Source organism: Ruditapes philippinarum, unplaced genomic scaffold, assembly GCF_026571515.1.
Source record: "Ruditapes philippinarum isolate M1 unplaced genomic scaffold, ASM2657151v2 ctg537_1_1_1_1, whole genome shotgun sequence".
NCBI classification, from domain to species: Eukaryota; Metazoa; Mollusca; class Bivalvia; order Venerida; family Veneridae; genus Ruditapes; species Ruditapes philippinarum.
The window spans coordinates 14570-33278 of NW_026857371.1; the positions used below are offsets into that span (position 1 = coordinate 14570).

An 18709-nucleotide genomic window follows, 5' to 3' on the forward strand; every position below is an offset into this window, starting at 1 on the left:
ATGATGCAGACCGCAATATCTGCCCGGCCAGTCCAGCCAACTACGGTTCCAGAGCTCCAATTAACAGGCACTTCTGGACAAGTGGGCTCGTAGCCCACCACACACCATTAGCAGTAATCCAATCAAGTGGCCACCACACTTGATACCAAAGCCCACTTCGGGCACCGTCCTCATTTTTTTTAAGAAAAAAGCCAAAAGGCCTAATCTTTTTTTACGTTATATTTAATTAATTATTGCATCAACCAAGTTTCAACTCCTGTTCCGCTTCAACACTTTGTCGGCTTATTTCTTTTCGGCGCAAAACCGATGTCAAATTAACAAATTTTCAGGATCACAGCAAATATTCTTACGTTTAAACATTATATAAGGAATGAATACAATCTTAGACAAATTTTGGGTAGTATACATCTATATTTCATTTTTTTCTATTAAATAATTATGTAACTAAAGGAATATACATTCATTCCAGTTATATCAGAAAACGTTTACGTAATAATAAATATTTTACAGTTGAATTACTGTTTGGGACGTCTGTGGCCGAGTGGATAAGGTACATGTATTTGGCTTCAAACCCTTTGCTCCTCAACGTTGCAGGTTCGACTCCTGCCAGAGACTTTGAATTCTTTTACGTGAGTGATGGTGATTCTACGCAGGTGCCCCTTTCTGTCTTGTATAATGCGTGGAGGCACACGTGAGGTTTTCCTTAACGAGTAAAGCTCCAAGTCGACTTCTTACTACCAATAGAACCAACTAATTTACGTTATCTGAAATGCAGTCTTACTGTGTTCCCTCCCTTGTACGACTTGTTTTCCGTGACAATTTATAGTTTATCGCACACCCGTGCCGCTTACGTTATTGCACGCCCCGTGCATATATTTTGACGCGACGTCATTTGCGTAATACAAACAGTGTAAAGACGCGTTGAATGTATGCGTCACACTATAAAAATTGTATGAACGTCACTGTAAAAGTGTTTCTTTTTCGCTGTAAACAGGTCTGATATTTTTAGTATGTTATTGAAACAGAATACTATATTCGTGTACATTCGATACTAAATTTATTGAACTAGTTGAATGAAAAGACATTATGCTCGTTCGCCAGAGGTTTGCATATGGTTTTATCGAACTCGTTCATTGAATTTAGTATTGAACCCACACTCATTCAATATCCTCTATATAGTGATCATCATATCGCTGTGAATTATTAAATCTTAGCCTGCTGAATTTGCATTACGGATCTCTTTGATACTGAGCTACTGACAGTAGAGTGCCTTCCTGGTCTGGCTCTATACGGGTGACAAAGTCTTATCATTTTCAGATCGAGCTGGTTAAAAACAGGTCACGAGAATTTTAAGTGATGCTGACCTTTCGCAAAAATATTAAATATCGGTTTACTTTTGCCAAACGTTATTTGTAAAACGACTTTTAATTAAATTTTGTGGCATCATGGCCCTTTGTGATGTTTTGCTGTCAAGTCACAGTAAGCACAACCCAGGACTAAAATTGAAACGAGTCCAGTGAGCGGCAACATTGTGCTACAACTCAAATCCAGATCTGACCTTAAAATTATTTACACAAATGTATCCGATTTTAAGTCATGACCGACTTTGAAATATGGGCGTTGGATAATCACAACGATTCTCCGACCAAAGGCAAGCAAAATAATTGTCTACAAGCCCAGTCAATCATTATAGTGGCCAGGAAAACTTTTATTCAAGTATCGCTTTTTTTAAACCACCAGATTTTTTTCTTAATCATTTTTGTTATTTCCCTTTATAAAATTTACAGCTTAGATATTTAATGATGTACGGCCAAAAGATTACCACGGGGTCTGTTAAAAACAAGAGTTAGGGAAAAGACCAAGCTTTCCTCGGTTTCCAAAACCGTCCTTCATTTCCCATTCACAACAATGCTTGAATAATTTTGAGGTCTTATAGCTAGGATTGCTCACTTTTTTTATCATCAACTTTAATTTCATTTGCTGCGATTATTAAAAACGCAATGCATTTATTAAGGGATTCAGTTATTCAAAAATGTGTATTTAGGCAATTTTAAGGTAATTTTTAACACTTCCCCCACATAATATATATTCGTCACGTGCATTACATAGTGTTGTTATTTTCAATTATTTTTCTTGACACATAGCTCGCTTCCATAACATCTTTTTTTTATCTCTCTTACAGTGGGGATAAAACAAAAACAATACTTAAGCATAACAATATGATTTTTTTTATTGAAGGTTAAAAATCAAAGTTGGCAATATCCAGGAAGAATGCAGTGAAGGCCAAGCTATCTACGTAAGTTCCGAAGACATAATATACAACATCTCCCTATACACCGAACATCTCCGAACAAGTTTAGTAAACTAAACTGTTTACCGATAATAAAAATGATTACACAATTGTCTATGACACAAAAAAAGTTAAAATTGGTACCAATTTTTAATACAAAATAGTTTGCAATTTACACAGTAAATAAATTTCTGTAAATGATATAAATGAAGATCTTAATATTTGGGCTACAAGTCATTTTTTACACGAAAAAATGATCAAAATAACTTCTATAACAGAACATACACCTTAAGAATGGGGAGATGTTGAAGGTGATGAGCGGAATGGCAGAAGGGGGCTGGATATTGCCATATTTATTTTCTCTTCAATATACAGATGGTTCAGTGTATCATGATGGTAAATGATGCGTGTTTCTTTTTTTATTATCAAGCTTGATGTTAAATACGCTTCAGATAATTTTAGTAAGTCCACTGCGGACCTTATTATAACAATATCTTTTGCCACTCAGGCTCGACACACTTCAACATTGTTAACCCAAATGGCTCCCACATTCTCATTAACATAGCCAAAATTTATTGAGGCTACTTATCATTCGAAACCCTTTCAACACATATCCCTATAAAGCCTTCAATATGACTTGACATCTATTCACATATGGCGTATAGACAAAGTCAATATAAAAGGACACGTGCGTAAGGAGCGGTGCAGTACCGACAGTTTCCACAACAACATGTTCTCAGTAAACCGGCAGCTGCTGCAGTTAAAACCGAAAGTTTCCGCAAAATGAAACCTGGTGTATGTCAGAAGCAAGTAACCCCAAAAAGATTTGGCTGAATAGAGTCAATCTTTTAATTACATACATACATACATACAATTTTTTGTGGTTAAGGCAGGAGACGTTTTCCGTAATAAAAAAATTATTTGTTCAAAGTTATATGTCTGTTAATACATTGTATCATTTAGTAAATATAGCGACTATTTAAAATCCATTTGCTGAATTCTCTGTGCATATGAAAGAAAAAAAGAACACCCACTTAGACCTAACAGTAACATAGCAACACGAAGAGCCTTAAATAAAAAACAGTAAATGAAAGAAAGACCACTGTTGCTTATAATTCTTTCCTGTGATATTGCGGAAAACACACAGATACACATAAATTTACAATACTATATAAGCCGTAAAGCATGTATCAATTACTCTACATCTGTCCTTAAAAATATACAAATAACATTATTAAAGTCTGAAACTTATAAATAAACTTTTCATATTCCATTAAAAAATCACTTCAGCTTTTGTCCGAAAGTTAACATTTTGCATAGAATGTTTTTTTTTTCCATCATCAATAACAGCGAAACAGGGCTTTGTAGAAATGTAAATGAAGTGTATTTTTCTTGTTGTCTGACAAAAGTTGATGTTCTCACATGCCAGCTAACTCAGCAAATGTTTGATCCAATTCGTCACTAATCGCCTTGTACTTCTCCTTTTCAGCAAGTAATTCATCTGAAACAAAAAAAAAAAACAAATCGAGTGTGAAACCAAAATACAAGCAAAAAACTTTAAACGTCTGTACGATTGAACATTAACGGAAACTGAAGTGCATTAATTGAAACATCTTTTAATTAGAAATTTGAAATACAGCAAATTATTTAGAAAGAAAACTCTTAGACAATGAAGAATTTACAAAACTACGAGCAATTGTTATTTCATCATTTATAAAGAATTATAAAGAATTTATAAAGAATTATATACTAGTATATCTAAGAGTTATATAACTAGAAGAACTTCATACCAATTAATTATGAAATTAAAAGACATCAAATTAGTTAATTATGAACTTTATAGAATATACTGTAAATGCATTTTAAATAAAATAGGAACTTAATAGTTCACTGAATGGGGCAGCAACAAAGACATGGGGATTAGAATGAATTTTTATAGAGCCTTTTACATGTACAGAAAAGTACGAATAGTAACGATGTAGTGAGAAATCTGAATGTTTTCAAAATATAACCACACATACTCTCATATGGGATTTGACCATTTCGATGTATTAGATCGTTAACAAGAATGTACTTTTGGAACAGGATCATTCAAAAATTCAATTTCAAATCAATAAATAATAATATGAAATTTGATAACTATCAGTACTATATCCTTGTATTATTTATGAAATGGGCTCGCTTATTATTATTATATTTGGAAATGAATCCGTGATAATTCAACGGATTTTAGTACGATGAAATAAACTTGTCGAGATGGTCAGCCTGGCAGTAAAGGAAGGATTTTCCATAACCTATAAAATCTTAAGAGGAAGCAATACAAGTCAAATAACATTTTAGACAGTCCCGTTATTCTTTTATAGGTTTATTGAATACCAAAAAGGAAAGACTATTCATGTTAGTAATCATTGTTATTATTACACAATGCAAGAAAACAACAACAACCATCATCTATTCTAATAAATAATATCAAAACCATTCTTTTGTTAACCAAATGCAAGTATTATTTTCCCTGAAAATTTTTCACCCCTTTTTTGCAAACGATTTTGTACTTTTGTAAATTTTGAAATCTTTCATATTTTCTGTCACCTCAAAATGCTTATGATTTACATATACTTAACTTGCCGGACATTACTTTTATAAATTGAAACTGCTTAAGAGACAAAGCTTAATTCATGACGAAATATCCCTAACAACTTGTAAACTTCTTTTAAAATATTAAATTGAGTCGTGTTTAACAAGTACTTGTAACCTTTTTTTACATCCATATAACATTTTCATTATCATTATTAGATTATACATAATAATTATAAATTGGATACACGAAGATTGATGATTTCAAATGAATTCATCACCTAATTAGTAAAGGCAGATTAGTTACCTTTAAATATAAAATGATGAAATAATGGAATGGGTACATGCTCACATATTATCAAGATCAGCAAATGTGTTCTCCAATTCCATTTTTATTTGCTCATGACTTTCCATCAATTGGTCGTATTTCCCTGAAATAGCGCCATGCATAGTAAGAAAACACTACCCACACTGCACTTTACTGATATGTAACAACATTAAAATCGAATGCATCAAAACAATTATCCTGCATACAGTCGCACGCACACACGGTGCAATCTTTTGAGGAGCTACTAATGAGATATCATCTATCAAGTATTTTATAATTTTAGTCTCAAACATTTAAATACACTCATTTACTTATCGTGATGTAATGCGAACAAAAATATCTTTTAACCCTTGTGACTTGGATCACAAGACATCACAAGCAATATAAAGTCCTTGTAGAGAAATTACTCCTCAAAAGTGAATTGGTGACCATCCCTTATGTAAAACCATTTGTTCCAACAGTGTGGTGATGCCAGACATACTTTAGAAACCTTCTACAGCGAGTAAGGCAAAGTCAAGCTCATTTTCCACAATTCTAATGTCTTCACGTACTTTATCACATCTCTCTGCATGATTCAAGCGTATGATGTGATTTTAATCATGTAACACACGCACATATATTTTCTTAATGAAAAAGAATGGGGTTTGCTTTTGCTAATCGGACGTTACAAATTCATTTGTGTATATTGAATTTGAAATCAGTTCAATCTTGCATCTAATGCAGTTCTAGTCTTAAGATATATCTTAGAACATTCTTTTTTAAATAGACATTAAGATACCGAAATAAATGAGAAATCATTTGATAAATATTTAAACATACTTTCACAATGATCTACTTCCGCGAGTAGCCGTGTGTTTTCTCGTTCAGCATCCTCCAAACGACGCTCTTTCTGGTAGGGAAACATAAATTACATGCAATTAAAACACAAAACAAGTCATTCATTCTTGAATATCTTCGTAACTATATATGCTCAAACATCCAGAAATAACATTACTCTGGAAATTCATTTTAATTGTCATTGTCTTTGAGCTTATAAGCCTTGATCTTATGTTCTGATTAAGAAATTTTATAGCAAAGACAAGTTTTCAAATTCCCAACATCAATGTTATTTTTGGATGTTCCTTTTAAATATAACTACAAGAATAATCAAAATGCAGCACACGGTCAAACACGGTATAAAGTTAGCTATTTTATAAACTAACCACGTTTATTGGTGACAGTAACACGACTTCAGTATCATAAGCTTGAAACATTGCAAAGTTGTTGAAGTATTTGAACAATATTAATTTTGTTAGGATATTTTCTAAATACTGTACATATTTTAACCAATATAAAACGTGTACATTTCAGTTCAGATTCTAAACAAACGACTTTGCAATTTTTCCTTAAATTTCCTGAAACAAAAGAACAAATTCATGCAAGGGAAAATAACAAAACAGGAAACAAAACAAAACACTGCTTGTCTATTGATGCAAATTGTCTGAAAAATAAAAACAAATTTTCAACATGCTGTTAGTTTTTTTCTACAGACAATGGCACATAGGCTTGGATGAAATAATTTCCACAATTCTAATATATTTATTTACCATCTGTAGCAAGGTTTGTTAAAATTTAGATTTTTCTTCAAAATTCATCTCGAGGGTACTTTAATACTCTAATTTTGTGTTCCATTTTTGTGCAACTTGTTTATTATACAAGATGCACAAATAACATAAATTAAAAATTTTCCTTTACCCTTTCCTTCATATAACTGACGAGCAACTGTCAACTCATTCAAAAAACCTTATGCTGAATTTCTAATTACTTTATAATTAAGTTTATGTAAACCTTGTAACAGACTATCAAATAAAGTGGATAGATAATAGTAAACTATATATCAAATGCATAATTCGCTCCTGGCTACTTTATAAAATACAGGTTAATATACTTGGACGGGGCATGGGTGTATGGTTGATAACAGGCTGTCTATAAATAAGAAGGGAAATTGCATAAAATATCTTAAGCACTCCGAGGATAGTAAACAGGACTCATTCAAATACTCTAGAATGTGTACCATTAAAAGTCTGAGGTGTCGAATGCTTGTGAGTAATAATTTGCCGGCACAGCTGATGTTGGGAAAGACCAGGAGCCTTGAACATTTTGGGGTCATAGTTCACCGGAATTGGTGAAGTGAATTCTACATTTTTTGGCCGTTCGGCCATGTCTGAAATTGATAGAAGTTGACAGTTGCTTTAGCAACAATGTGTTTAATATTCTTCACAAAATGATATTGTATTAGACTGTCTATATTTACTTGTGGATTTTAATATTACTATATTTTTAAATTAATCATTTAATATCCCTTCAAGCCCTACTTTATTAGGTTGGTAAAATAAAAATTTCATTCCAGTTTAAAGCCAACCAAAAATTGCCAAGTCAAGTCCAATTCTAAGAGCAGGATACCCCCAAAACAAGTAAGATTTGGGTTATTTACTTCTCAAAATTTAATGTTAAATATGAACGATTTAAAAAACAAAAAACATCCAAAAGTTCATTATATTATAAAACTTTTACGATCTTTTGCAATCAAAATCAAGGTCTCAAATTTCCAGTCATGAAAATACAACATATGATTAAAATGGATGGAAATATTTTTTTCAGGGTGTTATTCCAATTCAACTGGGATATCTCTATGTTGCAGCTTCAGGACAGGGGGCTCATCACCCCTTCAGAGGGGCAAGTCAGCGGTTTCATCCTTTACCTTCTAATCTGTCAACTTCCTTCTGCAGCTTGTTGACTACGCGTTCAGCCTCCGCCGCACGATTCTCGGCCTATATCAAAGTAAGTTTATATTTATTATAACAATCAACAGCTGTGCATTCAAATTCCGCAAAATCCTTTGACAAAAGAATGTTTCAGTTTTACAGTTCTACAACACCAGTCTTTTGTGGGAATACAAATAAAACATAATAATAAACAGTTATGATACATTTTAACTGTAAATATACTGAGAGTTATTTACAACAATTAAGTTCATAATTGACTTTTTCATACGTATAAAGAAACTGAAACTGTCTACTAAAGGAACGAACATATTGGTCAGCCATCTTAAAAGATTTGCTCTAAACTTTCAGCATGCCAAGCTCTTGTTAAACATGCTATATGCTCCAGCGAAAGACAATGTGCATTCCAACAACTGCAGCATCTGGCACTGACTGTAAAGCTAGTCTAAATGTAGACTACAAAAAACAAATAGCAAAAGACGAAAATCTCACTTGCTTTTGCCATATACATATGTTATGCCCCTTTTACCACAGACGCACCAGTTGTTGATAAAATTCCACACACAATTTTGTAAAGTAAACAGTAATTAATAACTTTGTTCAACCAGCACTCCATATTGATGTTAAAAATACTCCCTACGTATAAATCTAAATCAGCTTAAAACAATGTATTTGTGATAAAAAAGACAGATGCATCCCCTTATTTCTGAGGCAGCAAAATGGAAAATAGTATCATATATAAAACAATCAGTATATTTACAATTTTTTCCTGAAATTTTTCCAATCCATCAAACATTACCTACTGATTTATACAATATAAATCATACAATGTGTACAAGATGTTACATACATGTCTCATAAAGCATAAACTATGTATGGGGGGATCCATATAAACTTAAATACTAGTACTACACAGCATGTTAACAGAACATTTTAAAATTGCCCCCGGTCCCTATCTGACAAGTGTCCTATTTTGATAGTACAGTAGTAACTTTGCTTTTTTATTACATTAATAAAGTTGTATTTTATCAACCATATTCTAATATTAACTACCCATAAACTCTGAGAAGTCCCTTCGGATGACCATGATTCAACATTTTACACATTTTACAGTGCAATTCTTAATTCCAAAATAGTTCTACCTGCACAAACCACCTTGTTGACAGAAATTTCCCGAAACATAAAAATTACTATGAAGTGAATAACTCTGCCATTGCCCCCTCGTTTAAATCATGATTTGAGAATTTGGGACAAAATTTATATTTGTGTAGTCAAGTAATGTTATAAAACTGTTGAATCTTGAGACATCCGGAGACATCCCAAATATATAAGAATCAGTACTCACGTCCTTGAGTCTCTGGGTCAAGTCACGGATAGTCTCCTCGTAACTGTCTTCTCTCTGAGATGCCTAAAATACAAAACGCACACAAATTAGTTATCAATATTGTACCTAAGAATGTGGCCTTAAATTTAAATCTATTTTATACAGAGTTGCCACATCAAAACAGTAACCTTCAGTTTACAGGTTTGTGGTCTGTAAGAACAGATGGCAGATTTTCTAATTTTTCTAATTTTCACAAAAATATGACAGATTACTTCCATTCTTCACTCTCGACTGTATAAAGTTCTTTCACATTTCAAAGTAAAACAAGATATGATTATTTATTCAGAGATGTTGAGAGCAGGGACTAGACATTTTTTTATATTATAATTTATTGAACTCAATGCAACTCGTTTCTAATATTTACGAAAAAAATCTTTGTAACATTTTAAGACAATAAACAAAATCTTATTGATGCATCTTTAAAGCATATCTTTTCTACAGCAGGTCACTTTTTTGAAAGAAAATATAATGTTATTAATTTTATTGATGCAATAATCATAAAGATCTAGTTTACATTCATATTTAAAATAAATTATCGTTACCGTATATATGTGTAATATTCATAAGAAAACAACAGGTAAAAACAATTTCGATAGCATGAAACACAAGTCTTCTGTGAAATCTTCAAAGAACGTTATCTTACAAAACATTTTGTTTTTTAGCTAAACAGTAAAACTTATTGTCATCCTTTAACGCCCGTGTATCAGGTCTACTAACCAGAATCTTCGTTGTTGCAACTTTAAATTTTAATCTTGATTACCCAAAATTGATAATGCACAGTCCAATTAATTGGAACTTGACAAGTCCATTTCATGTTCAGGATTTATAAAATCTAGATTAATGCTCTTCTTTATCATTTCACAGAAAACTAGAGTTTTATTTTAAAAATAAAGCCCTACTTCATATAATAACAGTAATGTATAAAAAATAAGAAATATATTGCTTTGCACAAATGTCGCATGCCGCATTCTTAATGACTTGTATCAACTGTATTTTAAGAATATGTCATGTTAATTCAATACTACTAACTTTAGTGTTTTCATGCAGTGTGTTGTGTTTAATTGACTGAAAATATCAGTGCAGACTTTATTATGATAGATCAAATACTCAGACGAATGGTGTCACAGGCCCAGACATGGAGAATTAATGCATGAGACTACAGTGTTTTGCTAAAGAGTTAAAGGTGACTTGTTGTAAAGTACTGACCGTGATTTTTAAGTACTTTATTTATGGCAGAAAAGGCCAGCAGGTGAGTCTGCAGCAGCCAGCAATAATACTGGGTACTTCTAAACCAGTAATATTTAACATTAATTAACCATATTTGTTGTCAACTTCCTTGATATAAATGAAGCAGTTTCCAATGTTTGAAATCAAGCAGGCAATGCACCTCAAATGATTATGTATGAACGATGACCTGTACCTAACCTGTTATATAGAAGACAAAAATAAATCTTCCGGCAGATTGGCATATTTTAAAACCATACAGTGGTATAAGTTTCTTATGACGCTTTTACACAAGATTTTTTTTTGGTTTTGTTTTAATTTTCGTTTCTGTCATGACATACCATTATGTTAAATATCTAAATCAGCTTGCATAAATGAAATATCTGAATGAATGAGCGCATACTGTTTTATTCATTGTACTAATATTAAAGCTAGTTTTAATGAGCTAGTACTACCAAAGTATCCTGTCATAAATGAGCATATCGCATGCAGCGTCAAAGCAACTTATATATTTGACAAATTGACATAAAAAAATGTTGAAATAATTGGCATTCCTGTTAGCTTGTGCAGTAATGTAAAATATGCGCACGAAAATCTGAAACACAATTAAAGACTTGTTTACAGGCTGTAAATTAAAATTACATATACTAGTCTATACTACATCATGTAAATTAGGCATGTCCCTTTCTATGCTAGTTTACTCAAGATTCCATCACTGACGTGATTTCACACAAACTCTTATTCAACCAATTCATTTCAAGATTATTTTTTTCCTATGAAACAAGTTAACGAAAATATTTTTGTTTCAGATACCAAATTTAATATATGTATTTCTCAAAAGCAAACCCAATGTTCTAGTTTAGTGTGAATCTTTCACATTCTAAACTGTAACGAACTATTTCTAACTGTAATTTGGTAAATAGCATTAAGAAAGGGTTTGCCTATTAATCGACGGTCCGATGCTAACTGAAATGAATGTTAAGAAAGACGTGTAAAAAGAGAAGAAAACACATTGAACTGACAACACGTAGATACAAGCAAGACATGACTGGCAAAGAGCTAAGTCAGCTTTGACGTCCGCAGACAAAATCCCTCATATCAACTGGAAACAAAAATATCTCTGAATCTAAACCTTCAATATATATCAAATAATTTCATTCTAAAAACATGACAAAACTTTGTAATGATTAATAATGAAAACATGTGTTTTGATAACCATTTGCCAATGTAAATTTTTGTTTTAAGAAAATTAGCCAAACAAGAACTATTGAAGGTTTTTATTCTATTAAATCATAAATGCGCAGAGCTAATAGTACAACATGTAAGATTACACATTTATGACAATCATTGCAGTGTATTTGTACACATGCACATATCAACATTTTTGAGATTTCAAGCACAGACGCCTGGCTCATTTTTTTTTTCGGCAGGCAGCATTCACACCATGCCCGTGTGATTTTTTTTGTTTGTTTTTGTTTTGTGTCACGATCTGTTACCTCATGTTCACTTATTTCAAGTGATTTCATATTGTTGCCGACAACCTTCAATTCCTCCTCCAGCTCGAGAATTTTCCTGCAATGCAAATGTTACGGTTAGCACTAACATACATGGTAACTGCAAGTCCCCTAATATATTCTCTTACCTGGTCTACGGCGTTCTGCAGGGCCTTACAGTTATTACCAACCACAGCCAGCTCTTCACTGAGTTCGGTAATTTTGCTGAAAAGTAAGAGAGGCCGTTACTGGTCATGTGAACGGGGGAGGTGTCGAGTCGCAGCGACAGCGTAAGCAGATGCAACGGCTGCAAAGGTGGAAGAAAATAAAGATGACGACACCAAGAAAAACAAACTGGTTGCTAGGATTCAGTGTAAATAACACTCACTTCAACCAATGACGGCATGCTAGTTTTTGTATCATGCTCAGCTACACTGCACGACGTTCATGTACCTAGGGGCTAAAAAAGGGGGTGGATTAAAGTCAAACGTGAACAGGGGACTTGCAGTTTTATCCATGTATGAAACACACATAACAATGCTTACTCCAGACAATGTCTGACAAACTCCCTCAATTTTAGTTTTCAAAAACTCCCAAATGTCAAACAAAATATCTGATGTAAGCATATTTTTAACATAACTACACTAGTCTCGAAAGCACTTTATGTTTATACTTCCATTTACATAATAAGGAAGAACTTTAAAACATGCCATCTTTTCGAGCTAATGTAGCAGAAATAAACTGGTTTTATGATTTTAGATATTTCACTCCACCAGTCTATTTATATTTTGAATCTATGAACCAGCTTCTTGTCTTCACAGACACACTGTTTCGTAGTCTATGTTAGTAATGGTTGGTGGGGTAACCTACCTTCATATTTTCAGATTCAAAGGTTCTAGCCTGTTGGCCTAAACTAATCTGTTCTTCTTCCAATTCTTTTATTCGTCTGAAAAGTGGGTCAAGCACAAACAAATAACAAACATGCACATTCCACACTAGTGTTATGGATGTAGAACATTAATAAAGCTGAATTTAATTAAAATGTACTTGTAAATTAAAACTTTCCAATATAAATTTGAATGTCCGATTGTATGAAATACACTTATAGTTAATTGTTTTGTTTTTTAAAACAAAATCATCAAATGGGTAAGAATTTTTTTTCTTCAATTTGAAAAACAAACAAACGTTTAAAGATGCCTTCATTAGTGAGAGAAAAAACACATCATTATTCTGCATAAATTTACTAAATGTATTACTTATAGCTGATGAAATTTTAAAAGAATTTAGTAAAATTAATGAAGGCATCATTGCAATATACTAAGTATAAGCAGCTGTTAACACAAAGAGGGTTTCAATCTCGTCTTCGAACAAACTGTACTGGTACATCACAGTGGTAAATTTACAGATTTCCATACATGGTTTCACCCTTCTCTAAACGTAGGTCAGTTACAATCATACATGAAACACAGAAGAGCTTTGATAACCATAAAAAGGTCCTAGGTGGCTCACGAGTTTACAAGAGATTTTGCAAGGTGTTCTTTGCCAAAAGGGGTTATGCTCTGGTTAGCTAATATACAAATATAAAAGTATCAACTAAATGTACAATCAATCCAATTCAGCTGCAAGGATCTGCTCTGTCCTATGCTATCCTAAGCTGACATTGGCATAGTTTGCATGTTGTTGTGGGGTTTTCTTTGCGGTTGTTTTTTAAGGGGAGGGGTGTTGTAGTTTTTCAAGGAAACTGGTATCTTATCTTTCACTAGACCACCAACAGTTTGCTCTCAGTGAGATAGATGACAGAGATGAGGTTATAATATCAAACAAAATGTGTACAGCACAGTGCCTTTATGAAATTTACCACAAATAATAGTCATTAAAATAAATATTTTCAGAAAATTCTAAATTAATAGAATGACATCTTAAATCTAATCTATGCCTTTTTCTATTTTGCATTGTAGTATTATAAGTATCTGCTTCTTTAATAAAATCTTACATGATTTTCTTACACTGTGCCGTATGAAACTAATAAAAGTTGATTATAAAACTATGTGTTACATGCTAAACATCTTCAGTAACTTAAGATACATGCATAAAAGAACAAAAAGATCATATAAAATGGTAAGAAAAGAGAACCTGCAAAGAGAACAGAACAAGTATGCCACAAACCATCCTTGAACAAGATTATCAGGACATTTAAAAACTCTGTAAAAAAAAATCAAACTTGCAAAATATACTTAATTTTCCTGTTTATAAGCTTACTAACAAAACACTTAACTTGATCATTTATCTAAGCAAAACAGAAACATCGTTCTTTGAAATTTAAGTCATATTCTGTTACATCTTTAGCTTTAAAAAGTGTCCAGAGATGCTTTTTGACATACCATTCACCAATATTTCTAAACAAACATTATACCAATATAAGTCCAATTATATGTGAAACACCACTTCCAAGCTCTAGTTCAAAGGTTCATAGAAATATGTTATTCATGATCACCAACAAATTTGTTATTTCATGTTCATCACACCCATCAAATACCTTGTTTGCATTACAAACACTTTCTTAAAACTTTAATGCTTACATATGCTTTTAAATGCATTTAAAGGAAACTCAATATGATATTTTTCTTTATGGGTAGTCAAACTTGTAAACAAGTAATTTCATTGTTATCCCATAATATTAGAAATTATGTTAATCATATTGAAACGAATGCAATAAAATACATGTATTGAAATCTTTACTTAAAGACTATATTTTCTTAAATAAGCATGGAATTTCTACATGACCTTTTTTTCAAAGTTGGCAATAAATTCTCAATTCACTTAAAAAGATATTTATATTCCTATCAAGAAGATACAAGTAATTTATATGTAAAGAAAATGATAATAAATAACTAGCAGGTTTAGCAAAAAGTGTGAGAAGAAGAAAAATAGACTATGTTATAGAAACTTGAATCTGCAAAGTGTTAACATACCATGAAGACAAATATTCAAAATTATACTGTATACGAAATTTCTAACACTTTAAGGGTATAAAGCTATATTTAATGAAATGTATTCACAATAACATATTGTTTCCATAATCTTATCATTGATTCTCCAAAGAAGTTGTATATGGACTGTGTCTCAGTTATTTTAAGACACTTGAATACTGTATGTAACCAGTATAAAATGCTCAGGAACAAAATATTATGCTGCTTTTCTAAGTAAAGTCTTAACACTAAGCAATGATTTTGTGCATGCCCTATTCATTTTTACAGAAACATATTAACATAATTATACCTTTCATACAGACATCGTGAAATTATTCTTTTTCAAAATTTAAGCAATTATTACTGCAGCTGATATATTGCTTTATACACCTTAAATTTTTTTTGGAATGAATGGATAAAATATATCTGTTATTTAAATGAATTCATAAGATTATCAGGATATTTTCCGTAATAAAAATAAATCAGTAAATTGTTGATACTGTCTTCATGATAAATAATTTTAAACAATGCTGTAGCATTAATTTCTTCTTTATATATGGGGATTAATTGCACAGAGTATAATACACCTTTACACCAATAGACCAAAGAAGAAGAGTTAAAAAGGGAGATAAGCACCACAAGTGCAGTGTAAACTGCTGATTACTTTTGTTACATTGTGCAACGTACCTCTGGCATGCTGATAATTGATCTTCTGCACGTTCACACGCACTTTCTGCTACAACCAATTTCCGAGCACACTAAATTTATTATGAAAATTGGAAACGTGTGATGAGGCAGTCATTTTCATTTCACTTTGCTATGATTTCAAAACCATTCATCCTGAGTCATTTCTTTACAGGACAAATGCTTTCAACATAGCTGTTTATATAAATCAATAATCAATAATATAAAACATGTACAGCGTGTATGATTTAATCTTGCACTCACTACTATTTAAAGGACTGCTTTACAACCTACAAGGATATTCCCACTTAGGTTAACTTCCCATTTTCAGAAAATTTCATATGTTATCTTCAAAGCAGAAGTGGGCGTGCATTTCTTTGACTGAACTTTTATGCATAAACGAAATGATCTAATAAATAAACCATATCTCTTTAACTTATTATGACAGTTTGGACTGAACTTTCCCAAAATGGTATATATTCCATTTACAAAATTAGTACATTTGAACAGCAGTGGGTGCATGAAAAATTCACACCGGCCGAAAATATTTTTGACAGTTTGTAAGAATTGATACATACGCTTCAGCAGCTTCCAATCGGGTCTCGGAGCGTTCAAGATCTACTTCAGTGATAGCAAGTTTACGGGCAGCCTGAGGGTAGAGAACACAGCTTGATTACGTCCACGTTCTTTGTGTGTGATACCAAAATGGTTAGGTTTTGTACCATGCAACACACGTGTGGGGTAAACGAGCCATGCCTCATGCAGAATAGACAAATGGGGTGTTGGGTACAAGAAAATTCAAAACTGTTCCTCGTTTTAACGATAAAGATAATCTATTCAAGTTTATTAAATATCATTATTTAGGCTTGAAATTTCCAATCATAAATTTATTAAATTAAATCAATTTAATGGGACCAAAGTAAGCAGCTGACTGTTTAAGAGATCTAGTTTGACTACACAACTAGGCAAGCTGACCTTGATTCTATGCGGTTAGCAAAATTTGTACCCTTACATTTGGAACAGTTTTGACATTTTTTTGTTCATTTTTTAGGATACGATAACCCTAATATGCATGCTCAGGACTTTTTATTTTCAATACTTTTCTACAGTCTAAAACAATCATTCATTTTCTTCATACACAATTTTTATGTTTTGCATCAAACATATATTGTAAAATCATTCTGTCTATTAGATCAGACAATATGGCTATATCCAAAACTTCTTTTGAACAAATTACCGGTATGGTAAGTACAAAATCAAGAAAGACTCAGGGTTGATATTTAAAGAAATGAAAACTTACAGTACTTAGATATAAATAATTTTACAATATTCAAATAAAGCTCCTTCACTAAGTCAGGATTTTCATATCTACTAAATAACACACTGAAAATGACTTTCTTGTTAACAACCTGAAAGAAATCTATGGAATGATTCTTTTTTGTTCCTGGTTTGTTGAAAATCCGATAAAGCAAATTCACTCAACTGTAACCTATTAGATTTGAGATCTTTCAACCTGTCACACTCTTTCTCACAAAGTGTCAAGTACAATGCTAAATTTCATTATATAATAACAATGAAAATTTCCTGACCATTGTTGAAATGTAAGTGAATTATTAAAATGAAAATCGTTTTCAGTGTGTCTATACATGATGCAAATTAGTTAATAGCTCAAAGATCTGACAAGATAATAAAGTTCTTTCTTATTTGCTGAAACAAGCATTTGACAATGAATATGATTAAAGCATTAACTGAGTATTCTCTACTGGTGATATTTTTATACGAAATTTCTCTTGACATCTTTATCGTTACTGTGGAACTTAACCCTAAATCTTCTGGACCCTTAAGAGTTTAGCTTTAACCAACAGTTGTATATAGACTACAGGCAAGCCAGCCTGCACATTTGTTAAGTCTGACCAGGCTCTATAGTAATCGTAGCTCAATTTTTGCATTTTGTTATTGAAATCCCTTAAACTTTGAATGAAAACTGTTCCAACTTCAAAGCTGAGCAAAACCATTATACAAATTCAGCAGCTTAAAAGTTTGTCATTTTAAAATACAAAACTGGCTATTCAAAATTATTTTCTTTGCCAGTCAGATCTTTGATGGACAATTAATAAAACATACTCTAAAATACAAATGCATTTAAACCTTCAGAAAATGCATATCTCTGCCTAATATCATGAGAACAAAGCCAATTCTCCAATGTTCATACTAAGGAAGTTTTTTTTGTCTGGCGGAAATTTACATTTTCTAATGGTCTTTTTCAATACAAAAACAAAATCTCCCCAAAATGTAACTATGTTCTTCGTGTTCAAAACTTCAAAGCATCTAATTATTAGAAACAAAATTACTTCTGACAATTCAAATACTTCACGATAAAAAATTCATAAAATATTGAAACCTTTTTAGCACATTTTAGCCAAAACTAGGACACTTATAAGTCAAATGTACAGTCTTAAGCTAAATATTATGTTGATTTTTAAACCCTTTTTGAGGAGATTTTGTATAAAATATGCTGAAACAAGAACTAATACTACGGAAACTGGTCGCTTTCTGGTAAAACTGCATTCATGCTGTCAAAACTGTAAGAAAATTAGTTCCTGACATTCATCTCCCAAATTTTCAAATGACATAATAATTATTATACATTCAAAACGTGTTCAAAAAAACACTGACTGTTAGGACATTGATGGGTTTATTAGTATATACATGTAAATAGTAGCAATTTTTCTTTAATAACTTTAATAGTCAATTTCATCTGAATCTATACTGTGAATTAAATTCTTTAAATATTACTTTTTTGTGAAACATTATAGATCGAAGCAAGAAAATACTTTTAATATTTTACTTAATCTTCAAAAAATCAAATACTATTATTATTTCTTTGAATCAAGTTTACAAATTTCACTTTTTTATATCATTATCAGACATTATGACAAACAGTTGCATTCCATTCAAACTAAATCTTTTTTCTTCTTTTATAAACATTGGACTAAATAAA

At 31.9% G+C, this 18709-nt stretch overlaps 1 protein-coding gene across 10 annotated transcripts in view; it reads right to left on the reverse strand.

The window, feature by feature from the left end:
* Positions 1–2212: 2212 nt before the first annotated feature.
* LOC132749529 (tropomyosin) overlaps positions 2213–18709 on the reverse strand; it is a 35531-nt gene continuing 19034 nt past the window's right edge. For 3 of the 10 annotated variants that reach the window (XM_060739330.1, XM_060739329.1, XM_060739335.1), the window contains 5 exons: positions 15712–15782; positions 12926–13001; positions 9300–9362; positions 7933–8002; positions 2213–3791 (listed from right to left, as the gene is read on the reverse strand). In XM_060739330.1, coding sequence (XP_060595313.1) covers positions 3709–3791; positions 7933–8002; positions 9300–9362; positions 12926–13001; positions 15712–15782 — 363 coding nt within the window. In that variant the 3' untranslated portion in view covers positions 2213–3708. Of the gene's footprint in view, positions 3792–5171; positions 5296–6011; positions 6082–7932; positions 8003–9299; positions 9363–12058; positions 12135–12204; positions 12281–12925; positions 13002–15711; positions 15783–16286; positions 16358–18709 lie in introns of all 10 variants that reach the window. The other 7 variants (XM_060739325.1, XM_060739334.1, XM_060739332.1 and 4 more) reach the window with 6 other exon arrangements.